General features: G+C 55.0%; 1 protein-coding gene across 13 annotated transcripts in view; it reads right to left on the reverse strand.

Annotated features, from left to right (window-relative positions):
- ELN (elastin) overlaps positions 1-4,474 on the reverse strand; it is a 32,682-nt gene extending 28,208 nt beyond the window's left edge. For all 13 annotated transcript variants that reach the window (XM_043914952.1, XM_043914963.1, XM_043914962.1 and 10 more), the window contains exon 1: positions 4,307-4,474. In XM_043914952.1, the coding sequence (XP_043770887.1) occupies positions 4,307-4,388 (82 nt within the window). In that variant the 5' untranslated portion in view covers positions 4,389-4,474. The remainder of the gene's footprint in view (positions 1-4,306) is intronic.
- Positions 4,475-25,867: the final 21,393 nt, after the last annotated feature.

Consider the following 25,867-nt stretch of genomic DNA (forward strand, 5'->3'; position numbering starts at 1 on the left):
TCAATAAAGGATGGATGAATTAGGTGGAGGGGAGGCAAGACGGTAACCTGGAGGTCTGGTCTGACCTCTTCCATCCCCAACCGGCTTACGGGTCTCCCCACCTCAAGTCGGTCTGGCTGAACCCCCAGTTCCTCTCCTGGGGTTCTGTTCTCCCCCCAGCACACGGGCCAGGCCCGAACCGGGATCAGCCAGCTCCTCTGCTTTCACTCTGCCCAGGGCCTACCCATCCTCTCCCCAGCTCTCTCTTCTCCCCACTCTCCACCTCCATGATTCAGAGCCCAGCAGTGTCTGCCAAACTCCATGCCTGAACCATGACGGCCCGCGGAGCCAAAGGTTTTGATCCCCATTTTGCACTGAGGAAAGGAGAAGGCTTAGTGGGCGTAAAGGATCCCCGCCGGGCCCCTCTTTGAGTGCAGGAGACGTGAAGCAGAATAAGACCGGTGGTGATCAAAGGCCTTTGAAAAGGCGGCAGTCTCCTCTCCTGCCCCACATGCAAAGGGTCATCCTGCTTCCCACCTCCCCTCCTTGGCCTGAGCTGTTCCTGTTGCCAGGAATGCCCTTTCCTCTCTCCAAGTCCTACCCTTCCACCAAGACTGGGCTCAGCGTCTCCCCCCTGCCGTCTCTGAGCCTGTGGTTCCCGCTGCTCAGCTGGCCCAAAGCAGTTGGCCTGGAGCGTACTTGTCTTGTTTTATGTGGGTTTGGCTTGTTTCACCGGCTAGCCCAGGGTGGAACTTGTCTCTTGCATCTTAGAATCATGGTCCTAGACTCTCAGGGATCATAACAGTCTTTTGGCCTGGGTTGAAATTTCTCTGCGAACATCTTGTGTTTCTGCTTGCACGCCTCCAGTGACAGGCAAATCACCACCTACTGATGCTATCAGCTCTACCGACAGAGAGATCTCCCTCCTATTGAGACAGAATCTGTTCCTCTGTCTTTCCAGTTCTGCCCCGCAGAGCCCCAAAGACTGAGTCTCACCTCCCATCCACAGAAGCCCCTCAAACATTTAATTTTCTTTAAGATTTAACTCAAATGTCACCTCTGCCATGAAGCCTTCCTGGATTTCCTCTACGCCACCCCATCTCCCAGTATTGTCAGCTTTCTCCATTACTGCATCTCTATTTACACATGGGCTGCCTCCCCATTAGACAAAGCATGGCATGAGTAGCAAGAGAAAAAATTAAACCTTATAAATGTGCATGAATTATAAGGGTTGATATTAGCACACACTAGCAAAGTCCCAATAAGAGAATATATGGTTTTTAAAATTCACATTCCCATAGTCCTCTTCCTTGATGCATTATTTGCAATGTGACATTGCTGGAGCCACCCACCGGCCCTAGGAGGTATGCTGGGCAAGGATGTTTCTCCCCATTTTACAGCCAGGGAAACCATCCATGAGCCAGAGAGATGAAGTGCCTGGCCCGGTACCCACAGCTGACCCCAGTTACACGCAGGGCCTTCTGCCTGGGCCCTGGGCTCCAGGTTCAAAGAGCTGGGAGACGGCTGTTTGGGAGCAAGCAGAGAGCCAGCGGGCCTTGGCCGGGGACTTTGCCAATTTCAAGTCCATGGGGGCCGGCCTGGGGAGCAGATAAGACCACACGAAGCTGTTTGTTGTTTGCATGGAGAAAGGCTGCCAAGGGCTTTTCAAAAACAATCCGCCCTCCAGTGACTGAGTCTGTCCCCTCCCTCCCCTCGGGCACGCCTGCCTTCCTGCCTCAGCCCCAGCAGAGCAGCATCAACCCCTAAACTGGGGGTCCGAGGCCCCGGAGGCCCCTCAGAGTCACCTGGGCGGCAGCTTTAACAAGGCCTACACATCTGGGTCCCTCCTCAGACCGAGTAGAGCCAGAATTTTGGGGTGAGACCCCATGTCAGAATGGTTTCAAGTTCCCTGTGTAATTCCAATAGGCAGCCAGGGCTGAAAAAAAATCCCCGTTTCAAAACCATCTTCAGTTCCGAAATCAGAAAAACAAAACCGAAAAACCACCCAAAGCTAAAATGATAAAATTTCTGGGGATTTGGGGCAGCTGGTCCCAATTATAACTGATTTAATTTCTCTCTCTCTTTAAATGGCAAGGGAGTCTGGGGCAAATGATCTTCAAAGCTACTTTTGACCCATCTTAAATGGGTCCAGACAACCCTTCCTTCGCAGAGCCTTCCTGGGTTGTCCCTTTTTTGTCTCCATTGGCAACATGGTTCTTTGGGACTGGGGGACCCATGAGGGTGACATCCCTCAGGATAGCCGGGCAGGTGTGAGTGTGTGCGTGCTTGTGTGAGCATGTGTGTGTGGGAGGCGGGGGGCCCTCCTTTGGGAGGCTCTGGGCACAAACCTCAGAAGACCTCATCAGTTCACACACCCCTTATTTGGACCCGGCTACTCTACCACCCGGGACAGAGCTGAGATTTATGTTTGCAAAAAAAGAACAGGGCCAGGGAACATTTAGCCCGGTCATTGAGGGTGCATTCTTCTTAGGGCAGGCCCACCCCAGAGTACTCAGCCCCAGGCCTGCCCCTTCCCAAATGCCACTTGGAACCTGGCCCCCGCCTCCTCATCCTTTAGCCCAGGGACGAGCTGGCTGGTACTCACCCCCTGGTGCTGCCTTAGCCTGTCTCAGCCTCAATCTCCCTGTTTGTGGAGCGTAGATAAAAATTCTCTAATCTCAGGGTTCCTGCGGGAGCTACGCGTCGTGCTCTAGCGGGGAGCCGTCTCTGGGAAGGAAGGTGTTCAGGGGCCAGACTCTGGGGAGGAGGTTCAGATGGGACCCGAGCTGCCATCTCAGGCCCGGGGACAGCTGCTCCCCTGGAATGGTCTCTCTGCCCCCCACGGGGCCCCACCTGATGCTGCACCAGCATCCCTCGGCTTTGTCCAGACTCGGGAGCTGCCCTCTGGGCAGGAAGCCCCGCTCCCAGCGGTCCTGCCCCGCCGACCAATCTCACGGAAACAGCTGCTGCCCCTGCCCAGCTCCTGCTTCTGCCCTCCGGCCTGGCCCTGCTCCACCCGGAGCCCACCCCCCATCCCGACACTGGCCCCCACTGGTTCTCATGGCAAAGAGGACCCTCCTGGAAACCAGACCCCACCCAGGCTACCCCACCAAAGGTTCATGAGCTGCCTGCACCTCTCTCTCCCCACGGCCAGGAGCATCTTCGAGGATGCTGGGGGACCATTCCCAGAGACCCCCCAAGGTGTGGCAGCCCTGAGGGGGTGTCCTCCGGGACCATGGCTGGGAATATGCCAGGTGGCCCGGGAGTGCCCCCAGGTCCATGCAAGCCCCCAGCACGCTGGCCTCTCCCTCTGCCAGGGCACGGGTACCTTCCCCAGCTTCATTGTCCTTGCTGGTGTTCCATAGCTCACACACTCGCACGCACACACTCACACACATGCACATACTCAGTGACAAACCACACCCAGTGACACACCTGGACACCAGATCGCCTCTGTGTACATGCCTGTTGGGTGGCAGACTTTTGCACATGCTAACAGGCACTTACACATATCCTATGAATATATCCTATAACATGCCTCCTTCCAACACACACACACACACACACACACACACACACCTGTCCAGGGATAAACCTGTGAACATTCATCCCCTCGTCCTCTATCTGATGACCTCCTCCTCTATCTGATGACACGACTGGACACATACAGACCATGCACGCCTGGGCAAGAGCATGTAACACACTCATGCACACACGCACATTCACACACTTACACACACGCTCAGAAGTCCCAGCCTTTCTCATCAGGGACAGACCACAGCGGCAGCTTTCCAACCCGCAACCCTGTAATCAACTTAACCCTGACATCACCCGGAGCGGGTCCCGACTTCCCAGGGGACGAGGAACCTGCCGAGGTCAGAGAGCTCACTGCCGCAGAGCTGGCCTCCAGCCCAGGTCCCCTGTCCCCGGGGCACGTGTGCACAGCCACTGGGTCCACAGGTGTGCAAACCGCCGGTGCTCACAGACCCGACGGGACCTCGCCGGCCCTTCCCCAGTGTGCTCGGGACCCCCACCCTGGGAGAGCACCCCAGGACAGAGCAAGGTTCATCCGCCCTGTCGGGGCAGCAGAAGCCGGCGCTGGTCTGGGACCATTCTGAGTCTCGGGGCGAACATATGACAGGTTTCTGCTCCGCACGGCTGACTCCCAGGAGGGGCGGTTCCGAGGATCCAGTGGCCGAGGGGCTCCTGCCTGGGACCCCCCTGGAGGGTGCTGGGAGTGCAGGGCGCCCTCTCGTCAGTCGGTCCAGCCACCTGAGCGGGTGGCCCGAGGGCTGCGGGCCCTTCGGGGGAACAGGGTGAGGCCTACCTCCGGGCTGCGAGGGGTGGAGGACGCACAGCAGGAGCAGGAGGACTCCGGGCCGCCGAGCTGCAGCTGTCAGACCCGCCATCTCGGGGAGAAATGCCCCAGCCCGCTCTCTGCGCCTCGTTTTATCCCCAAAGCGTAATTGCTGCCTCGTCGGCTGCGAGGGAAGGAGGGAGGGAGAGAGGGCGGGCGGGAGGGCGGGAGAAGGGGGAGGCCTCGGGGAGGGGGCCACGGGGAGGGGGCAATTACGAAAGGCCGGCTCGCAAGCCTCCCAGGCTGGGTCTGACTGGACTGGACTGTGGGCTCTTTTTTTTTTTTTTTCCCTTAAAACACACGCGCGCACATACACACGCGCACACACACACACACAGAGTTTCCCCCCATCTCTCTCCCGCTTTCCCTCTGCGGCTGTTCTTTCGCTGCTGGCCCTGTTCCCGCCAGAAAGTGCGAGGGGGGCCTCTGCCAGGACAGCCCTCGGGAGAGGAAGCGGGAGGGAGGGCCCTGCAGCCCGGCCAAAAATCCGGCCCCAGCCAAGGCCTGAGTGGCCAGGCCCCCGCCCCTCCGGCTGGGCCCCGGGCCCAGTGTGGGGACAGAGGCCAGCTGTCCTGCGCCTCTGCGCCCCCACCCCGGCCCTCCAGACTCCCTCAACACTCCCAGACCTGGCCAGAGACAGGCCAAAGCTGGGGAGGGGGCTGTTGGTCAGACCTGGGGTCCCGGGTCCATCCAGGCCAGGGCCTGGAGAGGTCAAGGGGCTGTGGGCAGAATGGCTGGGAAGGTGAGACCGAGTTGCTGCTGCCCCCGTGAGGCATCTGGGGGCAGGGAAGGGGACCCTGACGCCCTGCAGGGCTCCATTCTCTGTGGGTTAAGGTCCCAGCCTCCTGCCTGAGGCTGGGGAGGGGGTGATGGGTTGGTCTAGGATCCAGGTCTGCGGAGGCCAGGTGGCTGTGGGCAGAATGGCCTGGGGGTTGAGACCCTGGGGCATCAGGGGGTCACATTGGAGACTCTGATATATCACAGGGGCTCCAACTGTCATGGATGAAGCTATAGCCCCCTGCAATTTATGCAGGCCACGATGTCTGATCAAGGTCAGGCTGGATCCCCAGGTGCCCTGCAGAGAACCAGGGGGGTGGGGGAGCCCACTCAGACTGATAAGTGGCCCAACATCCCCCACCTTTATCACTTGGCCCCCACCTGTCCCAACACTGAGCATCCCTAGAACCCACACCAGGTCTGGTAGCCCTCAGATTTCCAGGTCTCTCCTAGCCCCAGTAGAATGCCTGGGACTGACGTTCCTCTGGTGGCCAGGAGGGGGAGGCCCTGTGCTAAAACAACTGGGACCAGAATTTCCAGAAGGATTTGGGTTGTCCTTGCCTGACTGCGGGATGGAGACCCTGGGGATTGAGGGGGTGAGATGGGATGGGAAACGAGGGGGTCATGCCTCCCCACCTAAGTGGGGAAGAAATTTGGGGGCCAGAGGATAGGAGAGGGAAACTGGTACCTGATTTCATCACAGCTTATGACAGGGAAAAGTCAAGGCTGTGAGTTCTCAGAGCTTTTCCCTACACCCAGATTGAGGCTTAGAGGAGAACTCAGCCACAAGTCCGAGGACAGGAGTTAAAGGACCCCTTCTCCAGCCAGGAGCACCGAGGCAGTCAGCAAGGCCAGCGGGGGAGACCGTAACTGCAGGGGCCAGAGGCCAGGCATTGGGCCTGGTGGGACCTAGGACTAAAATTCTGGCTCGAGCACTTTCTATCAGGGTAACCTCTTCAAAGGACTTCGGGCTCCTCATCTGTCTTATGGTGATAAATATTCCTGCCTGGGAGGTTATTGCAAAGATGAGTGAGATGAGGTCATATGTTTCTGTACCGTGTCTGCAGTTCCGCAATGCTCTGTCCCCCACTCTTAGTTCCAGTGCTGCTGCTGTTAACATTAGTTCTGCAAGCCCCACTCCTTGTAACTGTTAGACTTGGCTCTCTGCTGGGTCACCCTGGGACCCTGGGCTATCCCCTTCCTCTCCCTGGTCTCAGGCAGTGGCTGCTCCAGGAGTGTGGAAGGCGGTGGGCGTGCACGCTATCAGAATTGTCTAGAAGCAGTGCGTGCAGAGCAAGTGTACAGTTCTTACTTCCTATGCATGTTATTTGGGGGTCCTTTGGCGGGGGTGCTGATGAGATGATGAGCCCAAGCCAGCCCTTGTTGTTGAGGGTGGGGGATGCTCAGGGTTAGGGGCTGAGGCTCGGGGCCCAAGATGTGCCTGCTGGGGGAAGGGAGGGGAGGCCAGGGGGTAGAGTAGATCTGAGTGCCTGCCCCCTCCCGGGGAGGGGGACGGACGAGGGTGCTGGGGAGAAACTGGGCCCCACTCCTCTCAGGGCAGTGACGTGGGCAGGAACCGGCTTTCAGACTCGCAAACCGCAGTCTGCTCAGAGTCTTTATTAATTCCAGGACTGGGAGGGAGGCTGGAGCCAGCGGGAGAGGGCTTGCTGCGGGGGTGGTGGTGGTGGGGTCCAGGAGAGGTGTGGGGGCGCCTGCAGGGTATGACTTGAGGCTGCCGGGCCCAGACTCTCCCCTGTGTCCTGTCCCCCACCTGCATCCCTGAGTCCCCCCTTCTCCTTAGCATCCTACATCACAGCAGCTCCATGAACTCATATCCCACAAGGTTTCTGTACACCTCCAAAGAATCAAACCCGGTAGACTGATTATCCAGTGCCACTTAGTCCAATGCATTCAAGGCATAATGTAAGAACTGGGGGTTACAGTGATAGACCAACATTCATTCATTCAAGAAACACAACAGTCCTGAATTGCTCTCCGCCCACCTGCCTGCATAGCTGTAGAGATTAAGCAATGTAAAAATAAAAGAAAAAGAAAATGTCAAACTGCCCAGGGCACCAAATGTTTCAGGGGCTTGGCTTTACTGTTAGCACCGACAAGTGTTACCCACCCACTTGGTCCAGAGCATCCAGGTGAGTCACTGATGGGCCACCAGCCTCTCCAGACCTTTAGGAAGGACAGAGCCCCAGCCTCCATCTGGCTCTCAGTCATGGCTGTGCTCAGAAACCCTCAGATAAAGCCTCTCAGATAAAGCCCAGATTTCTGAGCACGCCCTTCAGGGCCTTCCCTGACCTGGCTGCACTGCTCAGCCTCTCTCCTCCCTTCTGGCTGATGGAGCAGCTCCCCGGCCCCTGGACTCGTCCTGGAGGGCCGGGTGCTGGACATTGGCTGCCAGAGTATGCTGGTCTCGACATCCCTGCCCCCAGAAGCTCTCTGAGGTTCTTGACTTGAACTTGGTACTTCATTCTTTTCCTCCACTGGCCTGGTCATCATTGAAGGCAGTGTGAGGACGGACTCATTTCTGCTTCCTTCATGGTTGAAGAGTATGAGATGACAAACGCAGATGTGCATTCCAGGAGATGGGGGCAGAGTTCTGGTGATAGGAACAGACCTCCAGAAACCCGGGAGGTGTGGTTTCTGTTTTCTTCCTTATCTACACATGGTCCTTTTGTCCATTGAGTGCAGGATGTGCTATCCATCTGCACGGGACCTTGGACCAGAGAGAGTAAGCATGGGCTGCCAGTTAGCCTGGGAAGAGCTTGGTGTCATCCCAGACCTGGGACCCCCTACTGGAGTTTCCTCCCAATGAGGGGGCAGTCATTTACACCTCCGTGTGAGTGAGCGTCCCCCTAGGTGGTCCCATGGGAAATACGGGCCAGGTTACACTAATAGTGAGAACAAGAATTTCTCAACCTAAATGAGGTTTGGAAAGGACTTGCATGCTGGTTGGGTAGTGTGGATTCCAGGGCAGACCTTCTAAGAGAGAATCAGCAGGAAGGCAGAGTGAAGGACTGATGTACACATGTGGTCCTGGCCCATCCCTTCTCACCTGTGAGACCCAGATGCCAATGACATTAAGATTTGAGCTTTCCCCTCTTCTGATTTTAAATTTTCTAGTAGCCTTGGAAAGAATGCTATGACAAACCCAGACAGCATATTAAAAAGCAGAGAGATCACTTTGCCGACAAAGATCCTTGTAGTCAAAGCTATGGTTTTTCCAGTAGTCATGTATGAATGTGACAGTTGGACCATAAAGAAGGTTGAGCGTCGAAGAATTGATGCTTTTGAACTGCGGTGCTGGACCAGACTTCTTCTCCTTGGGAAGCAAGGAGATCAAACCAGTCCATCCTAAAGGAAATCAACCCTGAATATTCATTGGAGGGACTGATGCTGAAGCTGAAGTTTCAATACTTTGGCCACCTGATGCGACGAGCCAACTCATTGAAAAAGATCCTGGTGCTGGGAAATACTGAGGGCAGGAGGAGCAGGGAGCAATAGAGGGTGAGATGGTTGGATGGCATTACTGACTCAATGGACATGAGTTTGAGCAAGCTCTGGAAGATGGCGAAGGACAGGGAGGCCTGGCGTGCTGCAGTCCATGGGGTCGCAAAGAGTTGGGCATGACTTAGCAACTGAACAATAACAAGTAGCCACATGAAATGAAGGAAAACACAAGTAAAATTAATTTGCATCATAAGCTATACTTAAACCCAATATACCTAAAAGATTGTATTTGGAGCAAGTAATGGATACAAAAATTATTCATGAGATATTTTGCATTCTTTTGTGTATTAAGTCTTCAAGCCGGAGTATAGGATACACTTTGACTCTCACCTTGATTTGGGTCAGTCACATTTCAAGTGCTCAGCAGCCTCCTGTGGCCAGTGGCTGCAGGGTATATGGTCCAGGGCGAGACCACGAGGGGTCTGGGTCTGGTGAGGATGAGCCTGACTTGGGACCAGCAAGGAGGGAACACTGAGGGTGGTTCCTGCTACTGAAAGGTTACCGGTGGGACAGGGCACGAAGAGGAGAGACAGAGGGAAGAGGGAAGTCCTCGGGGGCCCGCAGTGGGAGGCCCGAGGCGCACACAGCTCAGGGCAGAGGCCATCGCGTTGGTGACCGAGCCCGAGAGGGCGGCCTCCTACCGAGGGGTACCAGGCAGCGCTTCAGCTGGGAGAGGAGAGCGGCCTTCTGCAGCTCGGCCTCCCCAGAGGCGGCTGGGACCCCCGCAGCGGACTTCACTGGGGGTAAAGCCTCTGCAGCTGAAAAAAGACTGAACGCTGCGGATCTGGGCCACTTGTGGAATCTCACTTCATCACATGGGATCAACTCAAACCTGGGTGAACCCAAGGGAGGTACAGCCTGTGCTCAGAGTGGGGTTTGGGAGTTGGGGAGGCGGGCTAGCATTTCTACAACCCGTCAGGCTGGAGTGCCGGGAGCAGCCTAGGCGTGCAGAGGGGCCAGTGGTCGTCCCTGTGACAGGGATTAATGCTGATCAGTGTGTGAGCTGTGGCAGATCACCTTGTAATAATACCTGACGAAGGTGACATCAAGAGTAATTAACCCTCAGACACACTTGTTTCCTTTTATGGAGACGGGACAGGGTCTCCACAAGCCCTTAAGAGGGAAAACTTGTGGCTTTAAGAGTCTAGTCCTTGGTGGTTCAAACGTTTAAGATTCTGCCTGCAATGCAGGAGACCTAGGTTCAATCCCTGGGTTGGGAACATCCCCTGCAGAATGGAATGGCAACCCACTCCAATATTCTTGCCTGGAGAATTCCATGGACAGAGGAGCCTGACGGGCTACAGTCCATGGGGTCACAAAGAGTCAGACACAACCGAGTGACTAACACACAGACACACACACACACACAGCAAGTACTCAAGAGCGGGACAGGGTTCACTGAAGCAGACGTTTGAGGCTGGGGAAGGAGAAGGCCCAGGAGGACCGCCCCCCGCCCCAGGCCCCAGCGCCACATGCCGCCCCAGGGTGTCCCGGCTCCCGAGGCCCACGTCTCCGATCCAGCAATCTCTGCCCAGGCCCGGGTGTTTGTGTGTCTGAGTCATCTGTCAGTCTGGGTCCTTGGCCCATGCGAGCCGGGGGGTGGGTGTCCCGGACGGGCCGTTCTGCCCCGTGCTGTTCCCACTTTGCCTCGAGGGCTGTCTGCTGCCGTCTGGGGGGAACATCGTGAGCTGGGTGCTCTGAGCACCCCTCCCCAGGGGCCTGGGACGGAGGAGTCCAGAACACGCCTCTCACGCCTTTCACACTTGACAGTTTACAAAAGCACATCTCCGTTTTCGATCGGAGATATTATTAACCAAGTTTATAAACACAGGGGTTAGGAGCCCTGTCTACAAACTTGGGCCGCCAGAAAGCACTGCTATCTCCTGCAGATCTATTTAATTTTAACTCTGAGCCCCTGTCACATGGGCGGGGGCAGCGAATTCCATCCCAGTTACTGGGCCTCTCTCCCTCCTCCCTCCACCCCCAACCAAAATCCAGGCGTCTCCGCTAAGCCCTGGAGACTAGAATCGGCTCTGGCTCAATGACCGCCTTGGGGGAGCCTCTGTGCCTTTGTGGACCCCGCATTGTGCTGAGGCTGGGGAGCCAGGGCCTGGGGAGGCCTTCATGGGGCAATCCCCTCCTGGGAGTCACAGGGGACTCTCCTGGTCCCCGAGAAGGACCTCTTCCCTCTGGGGCTCCTGCCCCTCTGGGATTCTGACTCAAAGCGAGGATGACTTCAGTCCACGTTGGCCAGCAGCCTGCTAAGCTGCTGGAGGGGAGGGATTCAGGACTGACACTTACAGGTATTCACGACCGAATAAACGACTCCGCTTCCCAGATGAGGAAACTGAGTCTTGAGAAGGCACACACCTGGCCCAAGGTCAACCCAAGGTCAACCCAAGGCACTGTGGCCTGGAGTTGAGGCCTTTGTGGTATTTCACCCCCGCAGGCACCCTGTCCTCTGATCAAGTGATGCTGACGCTCAGCAGTTGGAGAGCAGGGCCTCCTCTCCCCGGGGTGGGGCACACAGTAGGGTCTGGGGCTGAGCTGTCTGCCCTCAGGGGTTCCCGCAGGGCTCAGGTGGGCGGAGCAGCCTGCGCCCCGCCCTCCTCCGGGCTCCCTCTGCCCGGCTGTCAGCAGTACTCTCTCCTGCACACCCTTATCACCTCGCCTCCACCAGCCCGCGGTGCCCAGGAGCCTGACCCGCGAACACGGCCAGGCAGGGAGCTTCTTCGCCTGGATCCTGCCAGTCTCCATCTCTACACCACGTTTGGGGCCACTCCCTGCCCTGAGCAGACCCCTCCACCCATGCCTGGAACCCTTAGCTGGTCTGATCCCTCTGGCGCCAGGCGGGTCCCACGGGGTGGGCAGGGCAGCTGCCAGGATGAAGGGTGGGAGGCAGGCGAGTTCGGGCCAGGGGTCCTTCTGGGCCGGGGTTATCTACTCTGTCAGTTCTTTCTGTCCTTCACATTCCTGAGCTGCCTGCTTTGGCTGAGCATGGAGCCTTGGGAGTGGGGGACTCACAGAACACTAGCACCAGCAATCCTGGAATGAGGGGCAATCAGGAAGACTTCCTGGAGGAGATGACGCCAGAGCTGCATCCTGGTCCCTTCTCTCAAAGGGAGATGTGCTCTGGGCGGCATCTGCAAAAGCAGGAAGGCTGAAAGCCCTGACCGAGACCTGTCCCCTTCAGCCCACCCACGGGCTGCCTGCCTGCCTGCCTGTCGGGGAGGGGTAGCTTCCGACAGCATAGGTCCCAGCTGTCCCCGCCCTGCTTCTGGCCACCAGTAACTGACCCTGGGAGGATGCTGGCCCTTCCTGCTCAGCCTTTCACGCTCTACCAGCACTTTTCACATTGCAGGCTGTGACCCATTGATGGGGTATAAAATTGATTTAGTGGGTCAGGAACAGCATTTTAGAAGGAGAGGAGAGAAGGGATGCAAGATACATGTGACCAAACCAGCCTTGTATCTTAAATCTTTTGTTTAGTTTTCATGTGTTTGCCTGGGAGGCCTAGATGAAGATGAATTTTTTTCCTGCATGTTTCACAGTCAGAAAGTCCGAGAGACACCATAACCATGAGCATTTACAAATGAATCTCACGCTCTGCACGGGGGCTGGGGGGGAGCTGTTGGGAAGAGCCACCTGCGATGTGATTGAATGACGTCCAGGTGGACAGCTGAATGGGGGAATGGGGGGAGGGAGACCCCCCCAGTCCTACACGCCTTCCTGATACCCCTCGTCTGGCCACAGGTTGGGCTCCCACCAAGCTGCTAAGAACTGAGGTCTTGGCCCCCAAGCTCGGGTCACCATTGTTCTCAGGGTCGCTATGCCTGCCGTCTTCCCCAAAGCCCCCAAGACCCCCCCCGAGGGCTCTCCTGATGCTCTGATCCCTTTCCTGACCCTCAACATGCTCCCTGCTCCCTTTCCTGAGAGCAGTCCCTCTGGTTCTGATTCTTGCTTGGGTTTGAGGGGTGGGTTTCAGGAGGTGTATGGACCTCCTGACACGACATTTCAAAATGTCCCCTAGAGGACAGAAGCTCCCTCCCCTGCGCTGGCTTCTCCAAGGGGGTCTTTCCCGGTCGCGTGGTGTTACCAGATGGGCTGACCATCCAGACGGGTGTAGGACTGTCCTCGTCCACTCTTTTCAGAACGCGCTTTGAGGTCTTGCAGGGCTGGAGACTGGCAGAATCTAGGAGAGCTCCCTGCCCAGCAGTGTTCGACTAAGCTGCCCACTCTTCCTCCATCAGCCCAGACTGGTGAGCAGCCCAGTCCCTCCAGAGCCATGTGTGTGTAGAGTTCGCTGGTTAGGAAAAAGAAATCTGATGCTGCTAAAGGGGACCAGGGGCCTGTCAAGCAAAGAAGTGTCAGGTGGGGTCAACCCAGGAAGGCTTCTCAGAGGAGGGATGTGGCTTTTGGATCCAGCTGGTACTGTGCTCCCCTCATCTGTCAGGTCCCATGCTGGGAGCTTCAACGACAGTAACCCATTTCGTCTCCAAATGAGTCAGGAGCTGGTGTTATTTTCCTGACTCAATCACATCTCTTTGTCTAGTATTTCTGATGCTTTGCCATCTTTGGAGCTTGCTGACTCTGGAGGGGCCATCCTTCCCAGGCGAGCTAATTCCTATAGATAGTAAACAACTTGCCTGGGAGAGGGACTTTCACATACAAACCAGCCAATCCAGAGTTCACACCTCAACCACCCCCTCTATGGAGCTCTTATCCTCAGGGCCACCATTCACCTGCCCTAATCAACTCCAGACCAGGGATCAGTTAATTCAACTCCTTAAGGGCATTTTAAAGTGAGAGCTGGTAAAGAATCTGCCTGCAATGCAGGAGACCTGAATTCAGTCCCTGGGTTGGGAAGATCCCTTGGAGAAGGGAAAGGCTATCCACTCCAGTATTCTGGCCTGGAGAATTTCATGAACTATACATTCCATGGGGTCGCAAAGAGTCCGACACGACTGAGCAACTTTCACACAACACATATAGAGTCAAGTGCACAGAGAGTAGGTGGGTAGCTTGAGGGGTTTTGGTTTATGTTATTTTTTTGCTTGAGGGTTTTTAAATGCTTACATGCCCGTGTCACTACCCTTCACATCAACATACAGAGCACTTCCGGGTCAGTCCCCACTGGAGACAACCACTCGGCCGATGTCTCTCACGTCAGAGTAGTTCTGCCTGTTCTTGAACTTCGCAGTGGGCCTAACTGTGTCCCCCAAAGATATGGCCAAGCCCTAATGGATGGCATCTGTGACCTTATTTGATACTGGAGCCTTTGCAGATGTAATCTAATTCAGATGAGGTTCTATTGGATTAGGGTGAGTCCTACCTCCAATGACTGGTGTCTTCATAAGAAGGCCCTGTGGGGACTTCACTGGTCGTCCAGTGGCTAGGGCCCCCAACGCAGGGAGCCTGGGTTCAATCCTTGATCAGGGAACTGGATCCCACATGCCACAACTAAGAGTTTGTATGCCCCAATTAAAGATCCTGTTTTGGGAAAGGAGTACATCAAGGCTGTATATTGTCACCCTGCTTATTTAACTTAAATGTAGAGTACATCAGGAGAAATGCCGGGCTGGATAAACCAAAAGCTAGAATGAAGATTGCCAGGAAAAACATCAATAACCTCAGCTATGCAGATGACACCACCCTTACGGCAGGAAGTGAAGAGGAGCCTCTTAATGAAAGTGAAAGAGGAGAGTGATAAAGCTGACTTAAAATTCAACATTCAAAAAATGAAGATCATGGCATCCGGTCCCATCACTTCATGGCAAATAGATGGAGAAACAATAGAAATAGTGAGAGACTTAATTTTCTTGGGATCCAAAATCACTGCAGATGGTGAATGCAGCCATGAAATTAAAAGACGCTTTCTCCTTGACAGAAAAGCTATGACCAACCTACACAGCATGTTGAAAAGCAGAGACATTACTTTGCCGACAAAGGTCCGTCTAGTCAAAGCTATGGTTTTTCCAGTAGTCACGTATGGACGTGAGAGTTGGACCATAAAGAAAGCTGAGCACTGAACAACTGATGGTTTTGAACTGTGATGTTGGAGAAGACTCCTGAGAGTCCCTTGGATTGCAAGGAGATCCAACCAGGACTAAAGGAAATTAGTCCTGAATATTCATCGGAAGGACTGATGCTGAAGCTGAAACTGCAATACTTTAGCCACCTGATGCGAAGAACTGACTGATTGGAAAAGACCCTGATGCTGGGAAAGATTGAAGGCAGGAGGAGAAGGGGTCGAGATGGTTGGATAGCATCACCGACTTGATGGACATGAGTTTGAATAAGCTCCAGGAATTGGTGATGGACAGGGAAGCCTGGCATGCTGCAGTTCATGGGGTCTCAAAGAGTCAGACACAACTGAGTGACTGAACTGAACTGATGCCTTAGCTAAGATACAGAGCAGCCAAATAAATAAAAATTTAAAAGGCCATGGAAGATGTGGGGGTGCAGACACACAGGGAGAAGATGGCCATGTGAAGATGGAGGCAGAGATTGGAATGAATCACCTATAAGCCAAGGAACACCAAGGATGGCTGTCAACCATCAGAAACTAGAAAGAGGCATGGGAGGGTTTGTCCTTAGAGCCTTTGGAAGGAGCACGGCCCTTTCAACACTTTGAGTCTGGACTTCTAGCCTTCAGAATTGTGACAGGATACATTCCTCTTGTTTGTATACCAACTATGTGGTAATTTGTTATGGCAGTCTCAGGAAGCTAATACCAACTCATAGGAATGAAATCCCACAGTGCATACTTCTTTGTATTTGGTTTCTTTGGCTCATATTGTGACTATCAGATTTACCCATACTTTTGTATATAGCTAGAACTCATTCTTTTTCAGTGCTGTGTAATATTCCATCTGATAAATATACCACAGTGTATTTATCTATTGTAATTTTAATGTACTTTTGGGCCCAATTTTTTTTTGGTATTGTGAATAATGCTGCTGGGAACATCCCTGTCTTTGGTAGAAATATGTACTCATTTCTCATGGGTATAGAGCTAGAAGTGGAATTGCTGGGATCTATGGTAAGTATATGTTTAATTATTTGAAGAATTTCTGGACAGTTTTTTTTTCTTTTTTTGGACAGTTTTTTTTAAAGAAGTACCATTTTACATTCTTATCAGCAGTCTAGGAGAATTCCAGTTATTCCTCATCCTGTCAACATTTAGAATCGTCAGTGTTTAAATTTTAGCCATTCTGTGTGTATACGGGGGTATCTCGTTATGGTTTTAACTTTCATCTTTCTGATGAGTAATGATGGTGACCTCTTTATCATATGATCTTTGGGCCTTTAAATATCTGTGTCTGTGACGTGCCTATTTAAGACTTCTATTCACTTTTGAAAATTGAGTTGTTTGATATTCTTCTATTGATTTGTAAGAGTCCTTTATAGACGCGGATACAATTCTGTGGTTAGTTGTATGTGTTGTAAAGATCTCCTACTCTGTAGCCTGCCTGTCTTGCCTTTCTGTCTTTTGATGAACAGAAATAATTGATTTTAATGAAGGCACAGTTATCAGCATTTCTTTAGTGGTTAGTGCTTTTTCTGTTCTATTTAAGAAAATTTTGCCTACTCAAAAGTCTTAAAGATATTCTCCCATTTTCTTTTAGAAGCTTTATAGTCTTGCTTCTCACTTTTAGGTCTCAGATCTACTTTGACACAGAACTAATTAAAAAAAATTATTTATTTGGCTGCACCGGATCTTAGTTGTGGCACATGGGATCTTTAGCTATGGCATGTGGGATCTAGTTCCTCGACCAGGAATCGAACTGGGTCCCCTGCTTTGGGAGCAGAGCGTGCTAACAATTGGGCCACACAGGGAAGTCCCAATACAAGAGTATTTTATATCTCAGCAGAGCCAGGCCTCAGTCTGCCCACCCAGCCCCTCTCCAAGTTTGGTGGCTCCAGCCTTTGGGAGAAGTCCTTCCCTCCTGTGTTGCTGGCTGTATCGCCTCTTTCACTAGCCCCTGCCCTTCCCTCAGGCCCTGGATTTAATAAAAGCTCTGAGCTGCCTGTGGTTTTCAGACTGAATGTTGGCTCCAACCTCTGTCAGGATTCAGGCAGCAGGTGGGGTCCCCCATCCTCTCTCCATGTGCGTGTCTATTCTTACCTGGGGTGGGACAAGCTCATCAGTTTCTACAACTCTGAGGGTCCCCAGACTGGGATAAGGAATCTGCAGGAGTGGAGCCTCCTTACTGATCCTTCCTTACTCTTCCCTAAACCCACCCCAGAGCCTGGACCTTCTCCGTATCTTCTCTCCATTTGTTCATAGATTTATGGACCAGAGGAGCTTGTCCTGACCAGGATGACAAATAGGCTCCATCACCAACTGCATTTGACTGGCACCAGCTGCCTGAAACGGTGTTAAAGAGGATTCTGGGATATCCAGTTTCAGCAGGTGAGAATTGCACGGTTGCTTGGTAACGTCTGTCTGGAAATAAGAGATGGGCGCTGTGCCCTGCACGCTGTGTCTTTAATGCCTCTGATCCAGTCTAAGACTCTCACTAGGATTAGTCAAAAGTAGAGTTTCAATGACTCATTCAAGGGCACTCAGCTCTTAATTAAAAGAGAGATAGTTTGGAAGCTCAGGTGTTACCCATTCAGCCAAAAAGGGGCTCATTCATTCACTCACCAAATATCAATTTAAATCAAATACAAATATAATATTTCAGGCCCTGATAATATTTTTGGCATCACTGATTTAATGGACATGAGTTTGAGCAAACTCTGGAAGATAGTGAAGGACAGGGAAGCCTGGTGTGCTGTAGTCCACTGGGTCACAAAGAGCTGGATGTGACTTAACGACTGAATGATAAAAACTGGGCATTGAGGATACAATGACAAATAAGCCCTAGGCTGGCATATCCCTCATTCCATGATTTCCTTGATGCCAATATTCAACATACAGAATCAATGAATCAGGGGGTCTCACAAGACGTTCATCTGCCATCCTGCCGGCCTGCCGTCGCTCACTCCTTCATCCTCCAGTCCTAGTCCCTGGGGTGAAATTATAGTACAACTTTTTTAAAATGGAACTTGGCATGTACCTGAAGTTCCATGACTGAAGTGCTTCTCCCCAGATAACTTTCACGAAACCCATCCACAAACAAGACCTGTAACAAAAGGATGTGAAAATTGCTAACGAAATGGCCTAGGGGGACTCCGGGGGTTCTGGAATGACTCTCGGGGACTGTCTGGGCACCATCCGACGACCATCCCCCTGGTCTTGCCCCCTGGTCTGGACACCCTTCTCTCTCTGAGCCAGCCTCAGGGCTCTCCACTCTTCCCTAGGTGCACACACACGTAGACAGGTACGCACACACACACATGCACACTCAGAGGGGCACACATGGGACCATAGACAGACGCATGCTTACACACACCTTCTCTGCCCCACGAGGGTCTGTGCTCACAGATCTCAAGTTCAAGCTCCCACTGTTCCACTTGGGACTCAACCTTGGGTGAGTCAGCCTCCTCGAGCCTCAGCATCCCCGTCTCTTAGAGAGGGTGGTGGGTGAGACACCAATTAGTACATGGCACACACATTGGGCGTGGGGTTCAGCAACCGTTACTGGAGGCCCCCCTCCCCGCCCCAAGGTCCCGCTCAGATCCCTGGCTCAGAGCTGTTCCGAGAAACTGGAGCAGGGCGGAGGGTGTGGCCCGGCGCTCGGGGCTCTGTAGAACATTCATCACTGTGCCCCCTACGCAGACTTTGGCACTGAACTGGGAACATGGTAGACATGCAATCAAGGCCTGTTACAGGAGGGAGGGATGGAGGGAGGAAAGATCAGCGTTTTGCTCTCAATCTTCTGGTTCCTTCCCTCTGGGGAAGCCCTAATTGGTTTCAGAGGCCTGAAGGAACAGGGTCTGTCTGTTTTCTATCCCAGGTAAGCTGGGAAAAAGGCCACTGCCGCCTCGGCTGGACGAGAGGGGCCCTGGGAGGTGAGCCCCAAGTCCGCTGCAGAGCCGCCGATCGGAGCCCAGCTGGGCCCCTGCCTCCCGCCCGGGCCCCATGTTCTCCACTTTCATCATGTCCACCGCCCTGGCTGGGCCCCCGCCAAGCCCTCACTCGCGGGTGAGGGCCAAGCCGGGGCCGTGCCAGGCTCAGCGGAGGCCCTTGGCCAAGAACAGCAGAGCCGTTCTCAGGAAAGCTGGGGGATTAAGCCGCGGGCCAGCGGGGACTCAGGTATCCGCCTCTTGTCCCCGGCCTGGAGAGGAGGGGCAGGACGACCTCAGAGCTGCCACCCTCTTGGGGACACAACACCCCCCGAGCCGGCGTACCCGGGAACCACCTTCAAAGAGGAGCCAGGACCACATAACTCTGGTCCCTTTTGCCCTGTCAACCTGGCTTCACAGCCTGGAGCCCCTCTCTTCCAGCCCCGGCTGAGCCCTGACCCCAGGCTGGACCCTGCCCCAGACTTGGGATCTCCCCTCCTCTGAGTCTCCTGGGGTTGGGGTCCGCCTGGAGGAAGGGGTTGGAGGAGGTGGGGGCCTCAGGGCAGACGGTCCCTTCTGCTGGGACCACTTCTGTGCTCGGGTGGGAGACAGCATGTGATGGAGATCCCGGCTATGGCTGCTGGGTCATGGTTGGGGGCAGATTCTGGCTACAGACCCAGGGCAGGAGCTGTCTTGGGTTGCCCATATGTGCCCCCCGAGGGGTGGGGGTAACCCGCTTGCTCTGGGGTGGGCCCCCAGGTGCCTGGGGCTTCTGTTCATCTTGCAGCCCTGACTACTGTGTGTCCCTTCTTCCTGTCCTGTCCGGACCCAACCCATCCTTCAGGACTTCCTAGCCTCTGGGTGTCTTCTCTGACCCTAGGCGGGGTTGAGAGCTCCCTTCTGTTTCCCCAGCCCCCTACTTCTCCTCCTCCTGGGACCTCGACCACCCTGGGCTGCCCGCACCTGCAGACTCTTCTCAGACGGGAGTCGCAGGGCCGGGCGCCCGCTCCTGCCCCTCCTCAGCCTCCCTCTCGTGACCCTAATGGTCCTGCCGTCCTCTGAGCTGTGACCGTCACTGGCTGGGTCCCCACTGGAGCAGGTGGCCGCTTGCCCCGGCCCAGTCCCCGGTCTGGGCTGCCTCTAGGCCCCTCCTTGTGGGCCCGGACGGGTGGGGGTGTCTGCAGGGACGCTGACTCAGATGTTATTTTGGGCTCCCCTTGGGCCCGGCGGGCCCTGGGGCCTCAGGCCTGTTTAGACGGCTGGGCCGGATATGACCACGTCCAGGCGCTTGGGCCTCCCCAAGGCTGGTGAGAGGCAGGCCAAGGCAAACGCCAGCTGGGCAGGGGGCGGGCAGGGAAGCCAGGCCTGGCTGGTCAAGGGATCCAAAGGCTGACCCAGGCCTGGGTCTCAGTTCCAGGGGGTCCCAAAGGAGGCCCTGAACTGTGAAGCTGGTGCATTAGGCCCCGAAAGGTCTTTGGTAAATCCCCCAAGCTGAAACGCCAACCAGAGAAGGTTGGGCTTCCCAGGGCATAGCCTTGACATCTCTCACATGGACATATACATATACCCCAAGCAAGAGCCAGAGGCCCAGAGACGGAGGGACAGGCTCAGTTCAGATAGGGAAGCCCACCTCAACCTCTTTGGGTCCCAGAAGACACTCCTCTCTAGCACTGCCACAGGCTAGAAGCTGCTCAGCTGAAGGTTGAGGGCTGGATGCCCTGGGCCCCATCTGGGGTCTGTGCCCATGCCCTGTGGGGGACGACAACCCTGCGTCTCTGCGTAGATCTGGCCTTCCAGGAGGGGGCAGGGGGTGACGACCGCTCCTCCCTGAAGTCTCTTGTCTTCGGCCCCTGCCCCGGGCCCCAGCCCAGAAATGTTTAAGGAAACATGGAAATCCTTAAGCTCTGTCCACCACGTCCAATTGAAAACAGAAGGGGCTGTAGCGCTGCTGTTAACTCCGGGTAAGTCAGTGACGGGCCCGCGGCTGGGGGCTGGCGCCCAGGTGCACCCCTCCGCCCCAGACTCCATCATGGGCAGGTTCAGGACCGGCTGGCAGGGGGGTGCTCCGTGCCAGCCACCCTCAGACTCTGGGCCCAGGGACATCCAGACCCACTGCCTCGGTGGGAGGCCTTTCTGGGGGAAGGGAGGGGGCGGAGGAGGCAAAGGCTGAGAGATGTTTCAGAGCCACCTGAGGGCTGGGCCTGGGCTCCCCATTTGAGAGAGGAGTAAGGCAGACAGCACACCCCACTGCTCCCACTTTGCTTTGCCACTCGCAGCCCAGGGGCAGGGGCCAGTGTGAAACCACAAGACACCATGGCAGGCTGGCCGCTGTGCTCAAAGCAGGAAGAGGGGCTGTTTTTCAGGTAGGATGTCCACAGGCACAAAGGCTGGCATGTCCCTGATGTCTCGGGGTGTGGCGGGGTGGTTCTAGTGAGCCCTTTGGGCATGAGATGCTCAGATTCCAAGACCCAGGTTCTATCTTCAGACCCCTCAGAGCTGAGAGGACCTTGAGGGGAGCCCATTGTCTGGAGGGTAAGACTGAGGCTCAGAGAATGGTGTGGCTTGCCCAAAGTCACGTGGTTGTGGCCAGAAAGGGAACTGTCCTCCATGTCTGTCTCCCAGACTCAAAGACAGTGTTTGGCCAGCAGGGCCCTGGGCCTGGGTGGGAGACCTCCGTTCCCAGTGCACTCCCCTTCCTCCTCCCGATCCAGATGCCAGCCCCGGGATATTCCCACCTGTTCTCCAGAGAGGTGGGGGGGTGGCCTCCCGGGGGCCAGTCCTCCTGGGACGGAGACCACGGCTGGCCCCGGGCAGCCCAGCTTTCCGGCAGCCGCCCAAGTATGTGGCCGGCCGTGTGGATAGCTGCTCTTGCCACGTTCCCAGAGCACGCACCAAGGAAAACACGGAATGTTTCTTGGATGACACAGTCTCCATCCCAAGTCACGCATTCCTGCGGGAGGGCTGTGAGGAGGGGTCTCGGCTGTCTGCAGAAGCGGGGCTCTGCTGAGACGCCCAGTCCTGTCTGCAGACGTGGGTCCCTGGGCCGTGTCGACAGCCAAGGACAGTCTGTGCCAGGTGGCGGCGCCATGGGCAGGCAGCTGCCATCCTGTCCGTGCAGGCAGCCGGCGGACAGCAGCCTTGTCACGGAGCCGACGCCCCGGTTCTGGGTCCTGCCCCCGGCACTCAGCTGGTCATCTCCCTGCCCCCATGGGGACAACTGGTATGACCCTGCCCACGAGTGTCCTCCGTCCTGAGCAGGCAGCCGGTACAGCCTCTGCCCTTGCACTCACTGAACTTTCCCCATCTGTGTGTCCTGCCCGGGTAGCAGCCGGTTGTCCTCTATCCGGTACCTGCAGTGGGTTCTCTGGATATAGAGCCATTTCAGTCAACCGGCCTGGGCTGGCTGCAGTATGGTTTGGATAAGTATGTGCCCCCCAACCCCTAGCCTCAGTTTCCTCCTCTTTAAGGGGTTCTTGTCATTCCCATGACCGCTCTGATCGGGATAAAGTGTGATGGCCAGGACACTCTTGGTCTCTGGCCCAGGACTGGGTTACGTGGAATGACAGAGAGAGTGTGGGTGTGTATAGGAGGTGGATTACGCTGGAGGTCTGATCCTTCTGGCCTCTTTATAAAAGGAGGGAGCCTCTAGTCTTGAACTTGGAGATTCTGAGTCCTTGTTAGCCTAAGATGGAGGTCAGGGACCCAGAGAGGGCGTGCATGAGGCCTCTGCCTTAGAGAGCCCATCAAACAAAGAGGTGGGCAAGAGTGCTGAGTACTGTGACCAAGAGGATCGCGATGGGGTTGGAGGTTGCAGGAGCTGAAGGCAACCCTTCTCCTACCTTAGGGAGGCAGGAATGACTCTCAAGAAGGGGACTTATGGGATGGGTTTTGATGGTTGAGTAGGAGTTTGCCAGCAGATCAGTGCAGAGAAGGAGGTTAGAGACAAGGTATCAAGCATCATGTGTGCAAAGGCCCCCGAGGTGGTATGAAGTGTGAGGCACACTTAGGAAGGTTGTGCTTTTTTTTTTTAAAGATTTGTATTTACTTATTTATTCTTGGCTGTGCTGGATTTTCGTTGCTACACGGGCTTTCTTTAGTCGCAGTGAGAGGGGACTACTTCCCCGTCGTGGGGTGCAGGCTTTTCCCGGCGGTGGCTTCTCTTGTTACAGAGCACGGGCTCTAGGCGCACAAGTTCCATAGCAGTAGCGCAAGGGCTTGGTTGCTCCGAGGCATGTAGGATCTTCCCAGATCATAGATTGAACCCATGCCCCCTGCATTGGCAGGCAGATTCTTAACCACTGGACCCCAGGGAAGCCTCAAGGCTGAGGCTGAGAAGGGCTATGATGAGCCAGAAAGAGGAGAGACGGACTTGAGCAAAGGCAGGGATGGGAGAAAGGAGTAGGTTTGCTTTGAGAGGATGAAGCGATGTGTGGAGGTGGCCATTCCTCACGAAGAAGGAGAGGCTCAGGCCAGCTCGTGGGGCAAGGTGGGCCTGGTCCTGGAAGGTCCTGACACCTTCTGTCCTTGGCCTGCCCCAGTCCCGGTGTCTCCAGCTGGTACGGGGCGGGGGTGCAGCTGGGGTGTCTGCCCCCTGCTGTTTACATTGCTCACATACTTCTGGCCTCTTATCTCCAAGGGTCTGTCGTGCGTGCCCACCTTGCCAAGTGGTCCCATCACTGCTTGCCTCATAAATCAGGCCTGCCTCTCCCCAACACCTCCCATCTCCAGCCACGTCCTCCCCTTGCTGCTCGCCCCACCCTGAGTCCCACCCAGCCGGGGAGGCAGAGGGGGGCCCAGAGGTGAGCCTAGGGCCTATCCGGAGCTCCCAGCTCTGCAGGACAGATGTCCTGGTGACTTGGTTCTCAGGAAGCAACCCTGAAGTTCTCCAAAGACTGCTCCAGGGTACCCTGCTTTTCCTGGCTCCTGGAGGGGTGGTCAAGCCTACTCTTCCCTGCAGGGGATGATCCGGGGTCGGGTGGAGAGAGGGCAGACCCTAGAGGCTAGAAACTGGCCCACACCCTCTGAGAAAGTCCAGGGCCTGTGTCTGCACTTCACAGAGGATCAGAGGCCCTGTCACTGCTCTTCTGGGCCTCACGTCCCTTGTCTGTGAAATGGGCGCATTCACTCCTTCATCGGACAAACATTCACTGCGTGCCAGGCCCCAGGCACGGTGCAGCACCATGCAGCATCTACAGTCTAGAGGGGACGATAGACAAACACAGAGGAGCTCCCCCAGCATCTCAAGGTCTAGGACAGATGGTACAGGGGGTGCCGGGGGACAAGGCGGAGCAGTCAGTCCTCTCTGAAAGAACAGGACCCATTTCTAAAGTACCTGGGGTCAGGCTGGGGGATGGAAAGAGAGCTCTGGGCAGAGCAGTGTGGTGGGCGAAGGCTCAGGGGGCAGAGTTTGGGGAACCGCCCATGGTCTATCTGATGGAATGAAGTGCTGGGGATGAGCCGTGGGTGTTGAGATGTGAGGCTGGGGAGGTCAGCAGACCACAGGAACCACACCAAGATGTGGGCCCAAGGCACTGGGGAGCCATGGAGGGTTTGAGACAGGGAGCATCGTGATCAGATCTGGGGATGAGCAGCTACCTTTGGGCCGCAACAGGGCAGATGGAGGGCCCTGTTAGAGGGCTGTGGGATCCTGGTTGGGGGAAACTGGAGGAGTCACAGGAGACCCAGATCAGAGGTGCTGTCCAAGACTAGCTTCTGACCCAAAGGGTCACACTGCCTTCTCTGCTGCCTAGCCAGCTTGGAGGAGAAACTGGCTCACCCCTGTGGAGATGGTTCTCCTTTGGGGTCCCTGGCCAGGACCCCTTGACATCTTTCCCAAGCCAGATGCACTAAGGTCACGTGAACTGATGCTACTGAAATGGAGGAATGGGGGTACTTTGAGGGGAGCAGGAGGCTGTGGGGGCCCAGAGGAGGCACTGACCCTGCCTTAGCAGTCAGAGAAGGCTTCCTGGAGGAGGGCGCATTTCAGCCAAGTCTTCAAAGACAAGAAGATGTTTGCTAGTTTAAAGGGAGACAGGGACATTGCAATTAGGGTAACCGCAATTCAGAAACCACACAAGCCAGGAATCGAAGGCTGGGCTTTGAGTAGGGTGCCTGAGAGTGGCGAGTGGAAAGAAAAAGGCAGGGAGGCCAGCGGGGCCGGATCCCTCCAAGCGTGGCTTTTATAGAGGTGAGTGGGAGCCACGGCAGTTTCAAAGCAGAGGGGCCACACGACCAGACTTGCATCTTCGGATGGCCTTCAGGGCGTCACATCCTATGTGCAGAATACCACCCACTGGTACCCAGGAAGGGGCTGCAGGGCCCAGGAGGGGCCCCAAGAGTGTTTTGGGGTACCTTCAGAGATCCGAGGGGTGGACTCCTGAGAACTCAGGTGGTGAAGGGCAGGCACAGGCCATTGGCCGCATCAAATAAACATATAAACATGACACTGGCAGCTACACACGATAGCTTTGCTGAACCTCAGACGTAAAAGAGGACATAGTCTAGGATTCCAGTTACATCCAGTTCAGAAACAGGCAAAATTTGTCTATGGTGAGAGAGGCTGGCAGAGTGGTCATCCTGGGGTGGGAGGGAGCAGTCATCAAGACAGAAAGGGGGTGTAAGGTGGCTTTTGGGGGACCTGGCAAAGGTCTCTATATTGATTTGGGTGCTGTCAACACAAATGTGCTCAGTTTGCGAAAATTCACATTGGATTTGATGAGAGTTCACATATGATTTTTGTGCTTTTCTAGAGGAACAATGGGTAGGCCAGAAAGTTCGTTCAGATTTTTCCGTAAGATGGTATGAAAAACCCAAATGAACTTTCTGGGAAACCCAGTAATATAATACTGTGATTAAAGAGTTCAAAAATTAGTCACAGTATTTGAATATATATGTATGTACATATGTGTGTGTGTACATACAAATCTGGGCTTTCCTGCTGGCTCAGCGGTAGAGTCCACTTGCAATGCAGGAGATGTGGGTTCCATCTCTGGGTCAGGAAGATCCCCTGGAGAAGGAGATGGCTACCCACTCCAGTATTCTTGCCTAGAGAATTCCATAGACAGAAGATCCTGGTGGACTACAGTCCATGGGGTCGCAAAAGAGTTGGATACAACTTAGAGACCAAGCAAGAACATACAAATCAAATGTTTGTTTATTTATCTACCTGCCTGTCTGGGCTTCCTAAGTGGCTCAAGGGGTAAGGAATCGGCCTGTGACGTAGGAAAAACAGGTTTGATCCCTGGGTCAGGAAGACGCCCTGGAGGAGGGCATGGCAAC

Source organism: Cervus elaphus, chromosome 10 (assembly GCF_910594005.1).
Source record: "Cervus elaphus chromosome 10, mCerEla1.1, whole genome shotgun sequence".
Lineage (NCBI taxonomy): Eukaryota > Metazoa > Chordata > Mammalia > Artiodactyla > Cervidae > Cervus > Cervus elaphus.